This window comes from Orbicella faveolata, unplaced genomic scaffold (genome assembly GCF_042242905.1).
Source record: "Orbicella faveolata isolate gen_17 unplaced genomic scaffold, um_ofav_v1 contig_34, whole genome shotgun sequence".
Taxonomy (NCBI): Eukaryota; Metazoa; Cnidaria; class Anthozoa; order Scleractinia; family Merulinidae; genus Orbicella; species Orbicella faveolata.
Genome location: NW_028301563.1, coordinates 22,162,678 through 22,179,859, shown reverse-complemented (window position 1 = coordinate 22,179,859; position 17,182 = coordinate 22,162,678). Strand labels below are relative to the sequence as shown.

Below are 17,182 nucleotides of genomic sequence, written 5' to 3'. Positions count from 1 at the left end.
CGTCACCAGTCTCCTCCTACATGTTGGAAAGATACATTACCTCCTACTTCATAGCTTTTACCATTGTTGTGTATTGTTACTATGGTTACCTGCCTATTTCGTAACATTTGATTTCAATTTGTAGCATATTCCTCGCATATATCTCGCATATATTAAAGTGTTATTACAGTGTTATTACGGTTTACAGTGTTTTAATCGTTTTCAATTAAAATTCTGTATTGAGTTTACCCTCTACCATCTACGCTCTACGCTCCACAGTTCTATGTACGGGCATAGAGGCTTACAGTCATTGTAGCAAATATTAAAGTGCATGAGGAATGTTTAGTGTTATTACGGTTTACAGTATTTTAATAATCTTTTTAATGTACAATTCTGCATTGAGTTTATCCTCTACGCTATATGTTCTACCATCTACATTCTACTCTCCACATTCTACCAGCTACTCTCTTCAATCTACGATCTACCATCTACCCTCTAAGCCCACCTACACTCTACATTCTACCAGCTACTCTCTTTGATCGACGCTCTGCGCTCTACGATTACCATCTACCCTCTACCCTCTAAGCCCATCTACTCTCTACTCTCTACGTTCTACCAGCTTCTCCCTTCGATCTATGCTCTACGCTCTACGATCTGTGATCTACCCTCTAGGCCAATCTGCTTGGAAGGTTGTTGAAATTTTTAAATTTTTTTAAAATTTTTTAATGAAGACTAGTGAGCAGGACAAAGGAAGACTTCTTGTAGTTGTATGCTTTTTCGTTTATTTCCGACATGTTTCGTCTTTTCTGAGACTTCTTCAGGGAATGATTACAACTAACATTGAACAGCATATATAGCACATAAGCGTGCCTTAGTTGAACTTCCCATGGAAGTGAATAACTGCTGAAACATGCTGTAAATGGATGTTACAAGAAATGCCTTAATGTACATGTTATTGCATGTTGTTATATTTTGGGGGCCATATGATAGTGATTAGTGCTAATTGTATGGCCCCCAAAAACATACTATTTACATAGATGTGCTAAAGTAGTAGCAGATTTATAACTGACCATACAGTCTAAGTCTGGTAAATGTCTTTGGATAACCAGCTTGATGTTAGTGGCTCTGAAATAAGCCATTTATTTGAACTTGAAATGAACAGCAATCTCTACGACCAATTACGACCCTAAAAACTAGTAAATAACATCTCCATGTGGTCGCAAAACATCCACTAAGCGTTCAAAGTCACATGACCTAAATATTTGCACTTTTTGAGTGCACTATAACAAAATGCCCCTCACATCAGTTAGCATGACCACAGTTAAGTGTAGATTTAAAGACTACCATTCTACTGTTGCGAGATTTACGTTTTAGTGAAAGCCATTTAGTTCTGTTACTTTATTTAACCTCCCTGAATAAAGGAAGTAAAAACCCAACTGGGTAACCGCAAAGCTGGAGGCGTTTCCAGAATTTCTCGCGTTTCCCTAAAGGTTTTAAATGTGGAGCTATTTCTAGTGTAGCACATAAGTTCATCTCTAATAAAGGCCCTCTTGTTGCTCGTGGGATGAAATGACTCAGAGAATGTACAGATACTTATTTAGTGGCTTTTGATAGGTAGAAAACTGCAGAGTGCTAAAATTAGCATCTTTGTAAAGAAATAAATCAAGAAACGAAATACTACTTTCCTCAATAACATATTATGTAAGTTTGATATGCCATAGAGACAACTAAGAAACTCTAATAGGATTTGTTTGGGACCCTTCCAAACAAAAAATGTGTCTTTTTTCAATGTTTTAATTTTTTAATCTTTCTTAAATTTTATTTTTTTTAATTTTTTAACATTTTTTATATTTTGGGGGCCATACAGTTAGTGCTAATCGTATGTCCCCCAAAATATAACAACACGCAATAACATTTGCATTAAAGTGTTTCTTGTAACTTCCGTTTACAGCATGTTTTGGCAGTTATTCACTTCCATGGGAAGTTAAACTTAGGCACGCTTAAATCATTCCCTGAAGAAGTCTCAGATAGAGACGAAACGCATCGGAAATGAACGAAAAAGCTTACAACTACAAGAAGTCTTCCTTTGTGCTGCTCCCTAGTCTTCGTTAAAAAATTAAAAAATTAAAAAAAGAAATTAAAAAATTCCAATAACCTTCCAAGCAGATGGGCTTAGAGGGTAGACCATAGAGCGTAGAGTGTAGATTGGAGAGAGGAGCTTGGAAATCATAGAGAGTAGAGCGTAGATGGGCTTAGAGGGTAGAGTGTAGATTGTAGAACGTAGAGCGAGTAGCTGGTAGAACGTAGAGAGTAGAGCATAGATGGGCTTAGAGGGTAGATGGTAGATCGTAGAGCGAAGAATGAGTAGCTGGTAGAATGTATAGAGCAGAGTGTAGATGGGCTTAGAGGGTAGATGGTAGATTGTAGGGCGTAGAGCATAGATTGAAGAGAGTGCCTGGTAGAACGTAGAGAGTAGAATGTAGATGGTAGAACATATATAGCGTAGAGCGTGGAGGGTAAACTCAATACAGAATTGTACATTAAGATTATTAAAATACTGTAAATCATAATGACACTAACCATTCCCCATGTGCTTTAATATTTCCTACAATAACTGTAAGCCTCTACAGCCATACATAGAACCATAGAGTGTAGATGGTAGAGGGTAAACTCAATACAGAATTTTAAATTGAAAGTGATTAAGACACTGTAAACCATAATAACACTTTGATAACACTTTAATATATTATGTGAGATATATGCAAGGAATACGTTACAAATTGAAATCAACTGTTACAAAATAGGCAGGTAACCATAGTAACAATACACAACTATGGTAAAAGCTATGAAGTAGGAGGTAATGTTTCTTTCCAACACGTAGGGGGAGACTGGTGATGAAAGCATAGAGTAGTAGAGCTCTAGGAAAATCTCTATGCCAAATAAAGCTTCATAAAATGGGCTCCAGTTGTTTGATCCATCAATAGCTTTGAACAGTGACTGTTAATCAAAAGGTTACCAAATGTCATGTGCAAAGGCTTCATGCTCAAGAAGTGTTTTCCTTGTGCAAATTATTCCAAATGTCCATACCACCTCATTTTCTTGTAATAATTATAATTACATTGCTTTTATGGCTTGAACATTTTTATTTTCCAATACCTATATGTGACCCTATTTGGGAAAACAGAGCTTGATGAAAATTGTGTTTAAATGCATTTCAAGAAATTTGGAAAGCGTTGTGAATGCATTGTAATGCTTGATAATGATTCACAATGATTTTCAACATTTGTAAAGGATTTGTTATTGAAGCAGACAATGCTCTTTTAAAGGCAAGAGTGATTTTGTAATATTTTTCAATGTACATGTACGTTTGCTTATGATTTCCAATGAAAAGGTAAAAGGTTTCAAAATTTAATGCTGTTAACCTCAACATAGCGATGATGTGAGTGGGTATATTCATCTTGTGGATTCTATTCATCAACTAAACTGGCATGATATAATCATTATTCACTTTCAAATTTTTCATTGAAAACTATGCCACTTTTCTTTCCAGTAGCATTACAAACTGCAATTGTCTTCTCTTGAATGGAAATATTTCCATTTGGAAATCTTTTGCAAGGCAAAATCAATGTATTCCTTATCACACACACCGAGATCTGACTGGTGGAAAAGTTCATGGCTAGTGTACTTGAATATTGTTCTCTCCCTGAATCGTACTACTTATATATTTCTTATTGATCCATTTACTGCAGCAGTGATTACAATTTTAGCCAGTCACAAAATAGAAGACCATAGAATTTAACACTTGCAGTTCTTACTTTAGAGGAAAACTGATTGTCAACAAATTAATTTTGAGTTGCTAAAACTTTGTTAATAAAGTTACCATTATTTAACAATAGCCTAAACCGTGTATTACACTGTGATAAAACATGACGGTCATTTGAGCACACAAGGGAAATGTAGAAAACACAAGTAGAAACAACAAAGCACACAGATCGACAAACTGACGCAATTTAAAACCACTAAAGTGCTACAAGCAAACCCCAGCAAATGTCTATCACAAATTTCTTTAAAGGAAATGTTTTTCACAATCTCTAACAAAAATGTTGACTAGAGGTGATGGGGCAAAAATTAATAAAACACCCTTTTTCTATGTTTTATACTGTGATGAAACCTGGGTTTTTAACTATCAGAGTGCACGTAGGGTCCTACCTATATTATAAAGTGTAATATTGTTTAAAATGTGATTTAGCCGTTTACAGCAGTGTGACAATAACTTTCAATTCATTCACATTCTTTCATCCACCCAAACCATCCAAGCAGAACCCAAGAAAACCCACCTTTGGCTTATTAGATAGTCTGCATACAAGAAAGAATGCAAATTAATTAAAAGTGGTCCGACTTCTGGGCTCCTTGCTGTTAGGTAATTAATGGTGTCATGTTAGGAGACGTTGTGTATAATCATGTAAAAACAGCATCATAATAAAATAAGTAATCTCAGGATAAAAAAGGTGTTGGAACCAAATTGGCTATAAATTATAAGGTAAAATGGAGTGACTAAATTACTGCAAGTCAGAATAGTATTCTTGTTCTCATAAGAGGTAGCATGGAGAGAAAGCAAAAAAGTAAAAATCCACAGATGTGAAAACCAACATGAAAGCAGTAAGAAAATCAACTTATATTATACATTCAGACATGAAAATTAATCATTACTGCTAAGGATTTTTGTAAGTTCTATTCTTGGCTTTTATTAAACCTATACTTATTTATTAAACACCTCATTTGAAAATGACTATTGTTTAATTTAGTTGATTCAGGTGGAGCTAATCTTACAAGGCAGGCTGAAGTCTTTCCAGATAAACTCCATTTTGGAAGAATATTTTACAATCAAGCAACCATGTCTTCCAAGGGAATCACTCAGGTACATATTTTTAATTGAAACTTCAAAAACATGCTTATTACATGAAGGTTTAACAGTGCAGTGTATTAAGTACCAATATCTGTGGTATGTGATAGATGTTACTGACAGTAACATCATTCTGGCTCAAATAGTGTGTAATAATTGTTATGAGCTAAATGTACGTGTTGAGTGGTATACTACAAAATGTCCGTCAAGTGAAAATGAATGGGAGTAGGCTCCTCCTTGTCATTGCTATATTTGTTGTTGTCATTGTCTTCATGATGATCATTGCGTCTTTTCCCCTGATGGAAAATGGGGCCTAATAGAAGTGGAATGCATGCATCATACTATCCTATAGTGAAAACATTGATAGAAAACCTAGTACATGTATAATGTCGGAAAGATGAATTTTACTCATTTGTCTCACAATGGAGTCACTTTCAGATGTTGATTGTGACATTTCGACTGCTATACTGCTAGTCTTCATCAGGCAATGAGGTCAATTGTTAACATGTTGCTTTTTCAGGTGGCATTGGACACAACTCGCAAAGCATGTTGGGAGAAATTTTTGCTCGAGCTCATTTTTATCTGATCCCCAAACAGCAAACATCTCCACGTGCTGAAGGTGATATGGAAATATTTCTTATAGGTTCATTCGCTTCTTTTTTTTTAATTTTTCAATTTTTATATTTTGGGGGCCATATGATTAGTGCTAATTGTATGGCCCCCAAAATATTAGAACTGTTCACAGTCCCCTATTTTTCCGCGAGATCGTAGATGTCAATCGTTGAGCTCGATGGGCTGCCATCTTGGTCTTTTGATGCGAGCAAAACTGGAGAGAGTACAAAATGCCCGTGGGTAGGGGTGGTGGAGGGCACGGCAGGCGGAAAAAATAGAGACTGTAACAGCTTCACTCTGTCTCATGTTAAAGGGGTGCGGCCACCAGTTTGGCGTCTCCATTAGTCAAATCAATTAACAATCTCCTCCCCTGAGAAAAAACCTGTCAAATCAGGGACGATGATATGATTACCTGTTACTGTCTTGTGAATTTCGAAACATTTTGGAGGTTTACTAAGTTGAGTCGAATGAATGCGGGATGGAAGAACTCTTCTCTGACTCCAAAAAAAGCGGCAAAGCCCGCAGAGAATTCCAAGTATTGAGATGCGTGCTGTCTTGGTGGCATTAATTGTAAAGTGTCAGTCGGAAATAAGAACAACCAACAGAGCTTTCAGCCATTTCCTTCGCCAAAACGAAACTTTGATATTTTAAACTCTTGCTGAAACCAGTTGGAAGAACCGCCAAAACATCTTTTCCTTCAAGTAAACGAGAAACGGCCTCCTTTTGTTCGCACTTTGAAACCAATCCTCCAAGACAAGAAGCAGACAGACGATCAAAATCAAAACATTCTCCAGAAAATTCTCTTGAAGTCGATGCCATTTTGGCCTGAGCCACGAAGTAATGAATGTCACTTTCACTCAAGTTGTCAATGCTCTGCTACGTTCTGATGAACTCTATTGTCCCTTCGACCAATCAGGTGTTGCCGTTGCTGGAGCAACTAACGCAGCGAACACCAGACAGAGTGAAGCTGTTACAGTCTCCCTATTTTTTCCGCCCCGTCACCCCCACGCCATTAACCCCACCGCCACTACCCACGGGCATTTTGTACTCTCCCCAGTTTCGTTCGGATCAAGAGACCAAGATGGCAGCCCATTGAACTCAACGCATCTACGATCTCACGGAAAAATAGGGGACTGTGAACAGTCTACCAAAATATAACAACACGCAATAACATATGCATTAAGGCATTTCTTGTAAAGTCTGTTTACAGCATGTTTCAGCAGTTATTCACTTCCATGGGAAGTTCAACTTAGGCACACTTATGTGCTATAAATTATACGCTTTTCAGTGTTAGTTGTAATCATTCCCTGAAGAAGTCTCAGAGAGAGACAAAACGCGTCGGAAATAAACGAAAAAGTTTACAACTACAAGAAGTCTTCCCTCGTGCTGCTCACTAGTCTTCGTTAAAAAATTTAAAAAACAAAATTTAAAAAATTAAAACAATTAAAAAAATAAAAAAATAAAAAATTGTATCTATTTTGTAGACAATGTGATAAACACAATGTTGGTCTTGCTTTACTTCCTTGAATGTAGTAAAAGAACTACTAATGAGTTTGCCTCAGACATTGCCACTGGCAATATCAATAGGTTATTCACAAAAAAATCCACACACCCCCAACAGATGGACATGCTTTTTGACTGCCCCTTCCAACTGGATCTCCTCAAGTACTAGACCCCCCTCCTGCCAGGATTTCCAAGGCAAAAGAACCCCCCCCCCCATGCCTGGATTTCCCAAAAAAATTATGGGCCTTAAATTTCATTTATATTCAGTAGAATTCTTTGCACAATCATATCCAGAATATGCTCTTGTGTAATTTCTAAAGCTTCAGCCAATATTAAGCTTACAATTATTATGTAGAACTCAATAAAACAAGCTAAATACAAATACATTTTTGGACTCGTAGCTTTTTGAAAACATGTGACTTGTTTCTTACACAGCGCAAAATATGTGTCCAAATTTAAAGGATAAGACTTTCGGTAACTCGAATAAATATTTTACCTCTAAGCTGGGTTTCTAATAAGGTGAGGGAACGAAATTGTGTGGAATATTGGAGGCAAACTGTGTGGGAGAACACTTCGATTGACTGCATGGAATTGTGCGGATTGTGCAATCTTTTGATGAACAAAATTTAAATTTCAACTGTTCTTGCCAAGTGCTACAGCAAGGAAATTCTGCATTGACAGTATATATAGTTTAGCTTAGTTTATTTCCCTAGAAGTTCAAATACACCTAGCCCGGGACATCCAAACGATGGAAATCAATGATTGGAAAACCAATCGATCAATCGGTATCAATCGATAAAATTAGTTAATTGGTATCAGTTGGTATCGGTCAATCAATGAACAATCGATAACCACGCAAAAACTGTTCATCGATTGCTATTGATTGGCACAGAAACCTCGAACAGACGTCACACATGCTACTTGTCCGATCATCCGCCATTTTTAGGAAGCCAGTGCCAACCCAGTCTTCTCAACGCAAAGAATATACCCTGTTGCACGTGTACTTGAATTACCCACTTGCCCGTCATTGCCTTTCCATGTCATTTCTGTGTCATTCTTAACCATCGTGGACAGCTCAGCTTATTTTATTTCTTTCAGACACAATTGGCACCTTCATAGATTTTTTGTTTGTATGTTTATGATCTTTGTTTTAAGCACGATTAGGTTTGTTATTATCAGGCTAGGCATTTTCTGCTTTATTCATTATTTTGCATCAACTCATGCTGTTGTTAGCAATTTCATTGTTTGCCAAATTACAACTTCTGTTACCAGAATTTTTCTGTGAAGGCGCAATGCAACCACTTTCCATCTTTTGAAGTCTGTAGTATTGGCCCATGTCCGCTCTGGTAAATAGCTTTCCACTTTGGATAACGTTTTCAAACTTCAAACGTTTCTGTTTTTGGTTGACGTTTTCATGGGATATGTGTGGACGGGGGAAGCAAGAACAGGAACAGCTTTTGAGTTGTCAAAGGAAAATGGATACCTGTGGACAGTGCTTTGAAGAAAAAGAAGAGAGTATTGTTCTCCTGTTAACTTTGAAAGCATTAAAATGAAATGTGTTTACAATTACTGCGTACAAGGATGTGATATTTATGCGCCAATTCCATCAATCTGCAGCCAATCGATATCAATTTATCTATTGATTGTTATTGAAAATCGATACCAATCAATAACAACACAAATCTTCACCATTGATTGGTCATCGATTAACATAGATGAGGACCACCAGATGCCAACCTTGTTAAGCTTAATTGGTGGCAAAACGTACACATTGTTGAGAGATCTTCTGACACCAGACTAACCAGCTATGAAGAGCTTCCAGGAGATCGTCAGAACCCTTCAACAACACTTTAGTCCTAAACCATTAGAAATAGCAGAATGTTTTTGTTTTTACAAATGAAACCAGCGTGTAGGAAAAACTGTGTTGACCTATGAAGCCGATCTGAAGAAGCTAGCAGCCCACTGCAATTGACGGGTTGATCTGTGGCCTTCGCAATGTACAGATACAAAAGTGTTTGCTCTCAGAAGCCAAACTGAAATATACCAAGGCTTTGGAGATTGCCGTAGCGATGGAAACAGCCATTCTTGATGCTTCGGAATTGCAAAGTGAATTTCAGCTAGCACAACCTAGAGTTGACGAGATATCAGATAATAGCAAAACAACTCCAGTACTTCCCCCACTGCCGAACCCCACTGCTAACGCTTGTTATTGGTGTGAAGGAGACTCGCACGCAACACACAATTGCAGATTCAAGGACCAGACATGCTATCATTGCGGAAAGGTGGGACACATTTCAAGAGTCTGTTGCTCGAAACAACAAGGTAAGCCCAAACAAATGTAGAGAACACAGCAAAACACCCAAGAACATACTATTGAATACAGTAAGATCGATGAATATGAAGATTTATTAAGCTTGAAGATACATAATGTGGGCAACCTGAGCAGAAATGTTATCTGGGTAGATTTAAAAGAAGAGGGGAAACCTCTGAAAATGGAACTGGACATGGGCTCGGCAGTGTCGATTATCATGAATTGTACTTGAAGAAATTTAATGACATACCTTTGCAGAAAACTAAATTGTTGTTAAAAACTTGCACTAGGGAGAACATTACTCCTGTTGGAGTGCTTAGAGTACATGTTGAGTACAAAGGCCAGCAACCATTACTGTTGGATCTGTTTGTCGTCAAGGGCAAGGGCCCTGTGTTGATGGGGAGGGATTGGCCCTACAAGATACGCTTAGATTGGTGTGCCATCAATTCACTGAACATTTCACAGGCTGCACTAACTGCCAAAGAGCATCTGCAATCCATGCTAGACAAATACTCGGATGTTTTTGAAGATAAACTTGCAACATTCAAATCAGCTAAAGCAAAGCTAGCCTTCAAAGAAGACACCCAAGCTCGTTTCCACAAAGCTCGAGCTGTGCCATATGCCTTGAGACCAAATGTTGAAGAGGAACTGAGAAGACTTCAGAATGAAGGCATTCTCACGAAAGGCGAGTGGAGTGAGTGGGAAATTCCCATTGTACCCGTCCCAAAGAAAGATGGATCAGTACGAATATGCGGTGATTACAAAGTTACAGTGAACCCAGAGCTACAAGCTGAGCAGTACCCCTTACCCTGCATTGAAGACATCTTTGCAAGGCTTTCTGGTGGGCAGAGATTCTCAAAGATCGACATTTGTCAAGCATACCACCAACTAGAGATGGAAGAAGATTCTAAGAAATATCTCACTATCAACACTCATATGGGCCTGTTTCAGTACAACCAACTAGTGTTCGGCATCACATCTGCACCCGCTATCTGGCAGCATACGATTGATCAAGTGCTGGAAGGAACATCTGTACAAGTTGTATCCTTGATGATATGATCATTACAGGAAGGAATGATGAAGAACACCTGGCAAATTTGGAAGAAGTCCTGTGACGGCTACAGCATCGTGGCTTAAGAGCAAACAAGGCAAAGTGTGAGTTCTTCAAGGAGAAGATAACCTACTGTCAGTATGATATCGACAGCAATGGCCTACACAAGTCAGCGGAGAAAGTAGAAGCAGTTTTGAAAGCACCATGCCCAAACGATGTAGCTAAAGTAAGATCGTTCCTTGGGTTAATCAATGATTATCACAGGTTCCTGCCTAACCTGTCAATGGCAGTGCATCCCCTGCATCAACTCTTGAAGAAGATTCACAAATGGAAATGGACAAAACAATGCCATGAAGCATTCCACAAAGTGAAAGAAGTGATCACTTCAGAGAAAGTTCTAACCCACTACGATCCAAGCCTACCACTCACAAGAATTGAGGAAAAGTATGCACAGATTGACAAAGAAGCCAGTAGTCTGGAGGGTCAAGAAGTTTCATGTATATTTGTTCAGGTGCTCGTTCTCCCTGTGTACAGATCATTAGCCATTAACGTCACTCTTTCATCTGCAGAAAAGCATCCCTGTTGTCACTGCAGTTCAACTTCAACATTATGCTTTGTTCCTGGCCGGCTATGATTACACAATTGAATACAGAACACTAAAGTTCATAGTAATGCTGATGGTCTTTCCTGTCTCCCTCTTGAAGCAGAAATCAGAAATGAAGAAGTGGTAGACCCAGTGGGAGTCTTCAATTTGTTGCAGTTCAATCCACTACCAGTCACTGTGGACAGCGTCAGTAAAGGATGGCCATACAACCATGTTCCTGAACTCAACCCCTTCTTTATGCATAGAGATGAGATCACATTACAGTCAGCCTGCCTAATGTGGGGAATAAGAGTCATAATACCTCCCAAGCTGCACCCACAAGTCCTCAAAGATCTTCATTAGGGACATATCAGAGTCGTGAAGATGAAAGCCATTGCCCGGAGTTATATCTGGTGGCCTGGTATCGACAAGGAAATTGAACTGACTGCTAAGTCCTGCCCTGGCTGCCAACTAACACAGAGAGAGCCTAGTACAGTACCAGTGCACCCATGGGAATGGCCTTCGTTGCCCTGGCAATGAATTCATATTGATTTTGCAGGACCGTTCCTTAACAGCATGTTCTCGGTGGTAGTGGATGTGCATTCAAGATGGCTAGAGGTAGAGAGAATGAGTTCTACCACTTCAGAGAAGACCATTGAAACCCTTCAGATGTTATTTGCCAGGTATGGAGTGCCAGCCCAGTTAGTAAGTGACATTATCATGACACGTATGGCCCTGTGTGCAATTTCCTCAGAAAACCATAAGAAAAAGGGCCTCGTATGAGGGCCGTACACGTTGAAGTGATCAGGCTGGAAAAACACGCACCGCCCTACTAGAAATGCATATGGCCCTACAAAGAATGCATATGGCAAAATCGATGCGAGTTAATGACAAAAACAATTTTGTTGCTGCAAAATTTTGTTCTCTTCAAAATGAGTGATGAAAGTGAACATTCTGAGAGGTAATTTTACTATCCAGACAAACTGTCCGATACAGAACTACTTCAGTCGCCAACTCAGGGTCCAAAATTGTGACTGACTGGTTGCCAATGCAACTAAAAATTAAGTGTTGGCAACCAGAATTTTAAAACTGGTCGCCAAGAGGCGACTAACCTTTTGTCCTCTGGGCATTTGAAATTCCAAGGTAAAAGGGCTTTTTTTAAAGAGAAAACATGAAGCTCCTGTGGACAATTGTGGTAAAACGAAGTGAGGATTTTGCGATCGCCATATTTACCCAGCGCCATATTGTGTCAGTGGCTTCTCCCTATACGGATATTGCGGGCGAAAATGAGACTTAGTGAAATTGTGACAAGTTGTGACGAGATTGAAAGCGTTGGCGGAAACACGTGCGCTTAATTCTTAATACTTTACCTAAATTCCAGTAAATTTCAGCTCTGAAATATAAGTTGAGGTATTATCTTACCATGTACTACATGTGCAAAAGATGGCTATCAGCTCTTTGCGATCATTTTGTGATTTGCTGCTCCCAGGAGACGAAACATCCATTCTGAGATGTTTCGATGACTTAGATAAATGCTTGATTGTACAATCAGATTTAGTAGATTTGGCTAAGCTGCCTCGGGATGACCTTGGAATGAGCTTAATACCAGATGACATCGCTGCTAAGCCTTTGGCTTATGGAAATCCTGTGGCACTGTAATCAACTGGAAACGGCAATTGCTTATAGAGTTAGGTCTCACTACTCATTTTGTGGCGATGAATCTCGTTGCTGGAGAGTTGTATTTCAATGCTGAATATTATGCCAATCACAAAATTTTTTTAACTAAACGGAAATAATAAGAGAAAGAAATCCAAAGCCTTTGCTAGAATGTTGACAAACACGCTCATTGAGATGTAGGACTCTGTTACTGTTACACAGCTTTTGTGAGTCTCTCCTTTAATAGCTGTATGTATATTGCGTTGAATGAAAACATTTTGTTGAAAGGTTAAATTTTGTGCTTTACTATAAATTAAGGTAAATTATACCCTGGGAAACCACAAAAAGGCGACCAAACCTTTCCATCTGGCGACCAAAATTTTTAGGTTAGTCACCAGTTGACTCCGTTAGGAAAAGGTTAATTTCAGACCCTGCAACTCACTCTGAAAGCAAAGAAAGAAAGTCAACACTCCTCACAAATGAAGAAGTTTACAACTTTGTCAGAAGCCAACAGCAAGCAAACAGGTGGTCAAGAAAACAACTTTTCAGGATGAACTGTGTGATAGTTAATCTTTGGAATAAGCAAACAGTCTTGAGGTGAAACTTCTTTCAGTGGAAAGTATCAAAGAATTCACCCTAGGTCAAAAGCAAGAAAACAATGTGAAGAAAACAAAGCATGATATATTAAGTTAAATGTTTTTTTTTTTTGAGTTTCCAGAGCTTCTGGGAGAAGTTATTTAAACCAGAGAAATCACAAACGTACTGTTGAGTCGTGGTAAATATTAAGGGGGGAGGAGTTGTGGAGTGTTTGGCCAGCAGCTGACATTAGTGAGCATGTGCACTCATGCATGTTTCTGTAACCATGTGCTTTGATTCACATTAAACTGAATACGTGACAGGGTTGGCTTTGGCTTTCTAAAAATGGCAGATGATCAGACAGGTAGTGTGCGTGACGTCTGTTTGAGGTTGCTGTGTATGCACACATGTACTATTTACAGTGGTTGCTACTTACCTTGCAGATGGGAGATGTACTTGAAAATAATAATTGAATTCCATAGTATATTTTAATAGAGTAGTTTGTTTTAAGGTGGCTGAACACAGTTTTTGATACCTGTGTTTCATTCACCTTTTTCTCTAAAACCCTTGATACCACGGTCGCCAAAAATGGCTGCAAGCAAGTTAACAACACAAAGTTTGGTTTCTTGATGGTTAAGCTGACGTATGTGCCATTACCATGGCAACATGAATAAATATAAACAGGCCTTTAAAATCAGTTTTGTTTATTTGTAGAAAATCTAGTTATTAGATTTTCTTTATAATTTGCATGCGACAAGCTTGTAACAATTCTCACAAGTTAACACCATTTGCTAATAATTTAACAGAGAGATCTCTAATCATCCCTTGTTGAAGGTTCACTGGAATATCTAGAATTTCCTTTGTTAAAATTCAGTTATTTTCAATACTCCAGTTACTTATTTCCTAAAGTATTTTCATGCCCAATTTCGTGAAATTCTAATGAGTGGTTCTCGAGAAATAGGCGTATTTCCGAGAGTGCAATTTTTCATTCAATCGCAATTTTTTGACTTACTACACATGCACTGCATTTAACTGGGTTCTTTTGGTAACAGAAAAAGCTGAAAATTGCTGGGTTCTTTGCATTGTTACCTTTTCTAACATATCTTTATTATAAAAGACTAAAGCCATCAATACACTGCGTTCAATTATAGAGAAAAATAGCACAGATAGTGCGGGTGTTGAGTAAATAAAATGATCGCTCTATTGAAGGCAGGTTTGTTTTTTGCAATCCTTGTGCGCACGCTGAATTGCATCAGCAAAAGCGCGCACGAAAACTGTGTTCAGCCACCTTAAGAGAATTGCAAAGTACTGACAAGTGCACATACAAAACAAAAAAGCACAACAGCACAAAAAAACATATTCTGGAGCCAACAATAGGTTCACTTGTAAATTATATTTAGTTGTGATTTATGTTTTTTTAACTGGAAGATTATCTATGATAAACACAGTGAATTAGCAATGAATGAATAGCTCATGGTTTCATTACATGCTCTTATATTACACTCAATGACTCAATGTAACTTGTATAATAGGGACTCTTTACCCAGAACAGTGCTATGCAGGTCATTTGAAGTACATGTATCTGTCAGTTTACAATTTATAATTCAATGCAAGTCTTGTGGTCAACAACACAATGATCATGTAATGATTTTGACATTTTCTTCATGTACATTGGATATTAAATATCTTGCCAAAAACAGTCTCCACAGCACTTCCTCGTGTCGACTCATAATGACTGTAACCAACTGAATAATCAAGGATATAGCTGTATCCCAGATCATTGATACTGGGATGTTTTGACTGCAGTAACTAAATTGTAACAACATTTTGAAATAAAAACACTTGCAGTAGCTCTTAAAACTTAGGATTGCCATGCAGCTTTATAAGTAGTCACTTGCATTATGTCATTAAGTATTCTGTATTGGTCTATTCCATTTCTAAATTTGATATCCTAAACACCAGCATGCTGTAGCTTTCCTTTTTTGATAACTACAGTGTAGGTGGATAAATTTAGTTCTTGGGAAATATAGCAAAGTTGACTCCAAGCCCATAGTCTTTTAAAAAACCAGTTGATAATTTAGGATTTGCTTCAAACATATTGGCTGGTTCTGGTATAATTTATCACATATGACAATACAAAGTTTCCTTTGGTCCTCTTGTTGAAGATGCCTCGGGTGGATTGACAGTTATTTGTAAATTATGTACATAAAACACTTATTATTTATTGTTTACGATGACTGCATAAATTCTTGCACGCTCATTGGCTAATTTTCATTGTCACTAAGCATACAGACACAGGAATTTATGACACAAATTTGTTGTTGTAAAAGACAGAAAGATAGCATTTTTCATACGTCTGTTGTGTTATTGACAGTGAATTTCATCATAACATTGTCACAGTAGTTTGCAGACCCACTCAGCTATCGCTTGGTGGATCCACAGCTACTTTAACAATGTTATGATGAAATTCGTGATCAATAACAGGACAGACGCATGAAAAACTGACGTCAATTTGTTGAATTTAAGCTTATGTATAGTTTCTTACTACTACCAACAATCAAAGGAAAACAAGTACATGCATAAAGAAGTAAGAGAGAAAAAATAATCAGCAATACAGTGTAGACTAGTAGTAATCGTAGATTAAAGAATGCGTTCTAGTTTTCGTAGGTTTGGTGTGGTAAAAAAACAAAAATTCTAGGGAAAGCATTTTGTGCCTGAGCTGTTAGACAGGTGTGAAATTGGTCTCCCTTCAGCAGGGGTGAAAACAAATGAAATGATCGCAAAGTACGTGCATACGAGGGGGTTTGTTCTCGTTTATACATGTATTATGTAACATTAGTTACGACCAGGTCAGTAAAATGCATGGACTGCAGTTGGTAGGCTGCATTGAGTCCGCAGCCCGCATTTTATACCTGAGTTCGCGTTTTATGCCCAGTCCGTAATGCTTAGTCAGCATTTTACACCTAAGTTTATGTTTGTAACCAGTCCGCAGTCCGCAATCCACAGTCCCCAGTGCATGTTTTATACTGACCGTGTAAATCGACACCAATCATGCTTCTTCCATTGGTATGCAAGACGACATGCTTTTAGTACCAAAACAAGGACAATTATTTTGTTTATGAACACGACTTTGAATCTCCTTGGCTTTGGGGTAACAGCTACAAGACATTTTCACTTCTGAAACAATGAAACGGAGGACATGTTGGTGTTCCAGAGCAATCCTGTGGGAGTTGAACTCTTTTCCTATGTAAACACTTTCGTCGCAAGTTGGGTTTATGTTACACATTTTGTGCACAGAATTCTAGGCAAGAGAAGTGAAATTACACATTTCCTCCTTTGATTTATTCAGCAGAAAGCAGTGTTGGTTTTTGTCAAAGAGAAGAGGGTACGCAACACGCAGCCAAACTACAGCTTTCTGTTCGCACGAAAATTTGTGCACATTTCATTAAGACATGTCTGCAAGGTTTTTGAATGCCATTAACACCGACTTTGAACTTTAAATAAATATGGTATCTGCTACAGTCTTCAATAAGCTGCCTCGAAAAGTCTTACACGTTTCGTGAAGACATGTCTGCAAGGTTTTCAAATGCCATTAACACTGACTTCGAACTTAAAAATAACCAACTTCAGTATCCGCTACAGTCTACAATAAGCTGCCTCGATGCGCGAAAGTCCACAATATTGTGCAACACTCAAAAGAAAGCACATGGATGAACAAAGAGATGATATTATTTACCCCTGAAGAATTTTTTTTGGGGGGGGGGGGGGCAAATTGGTGTCCCTGATAGATAGATAGATAGATAGACGGACAGACAGACAGACAGGTCTCAAACTGTTATGCATTATGTGATTAGAAGTGCATTCTGTTGATGCAATGACTGAGCAATAACATCCAAGAATAGAAAATTTCTGTTTCACATAACAAATCAAGACAGGACAAAAACAAGACAAAACAAGCCAAAAAAAAGACAGTTAGTGATCATGATAGTAAAAATTCACTGTAAATGA

The 17,182-nt window shown here is 38.1% G+C and overlaps 1 protein-coding gene across 5 annotated transcripts in view; it reads left to right on the top strand.

Moving 5' to 3' along the window:
- The window catches only part of LOC110042290 (methylcrotonoyl-CoA carboxylase beta chain, mitochondrial-like), a 168,892-nt gene that overhangs the window by 65,152 nt on the left and 86,558 nt on the right, over positions 1-17,182 (top strand). For all 5 annotated transcript variants that reach the window (XM_020747653.2, XM_089299028.1, XM_089299027.1 and 2 more), the window contains one exon: positions 4,785-4,897. In XM_020747653.2, the coding sequence (XP_020603312.1) occupies positions 4,785-4,897 (113 nt within the window). The remainder of the gene's footprint in view (positions 1-4,784; positions 4,898-17,182) is intronic.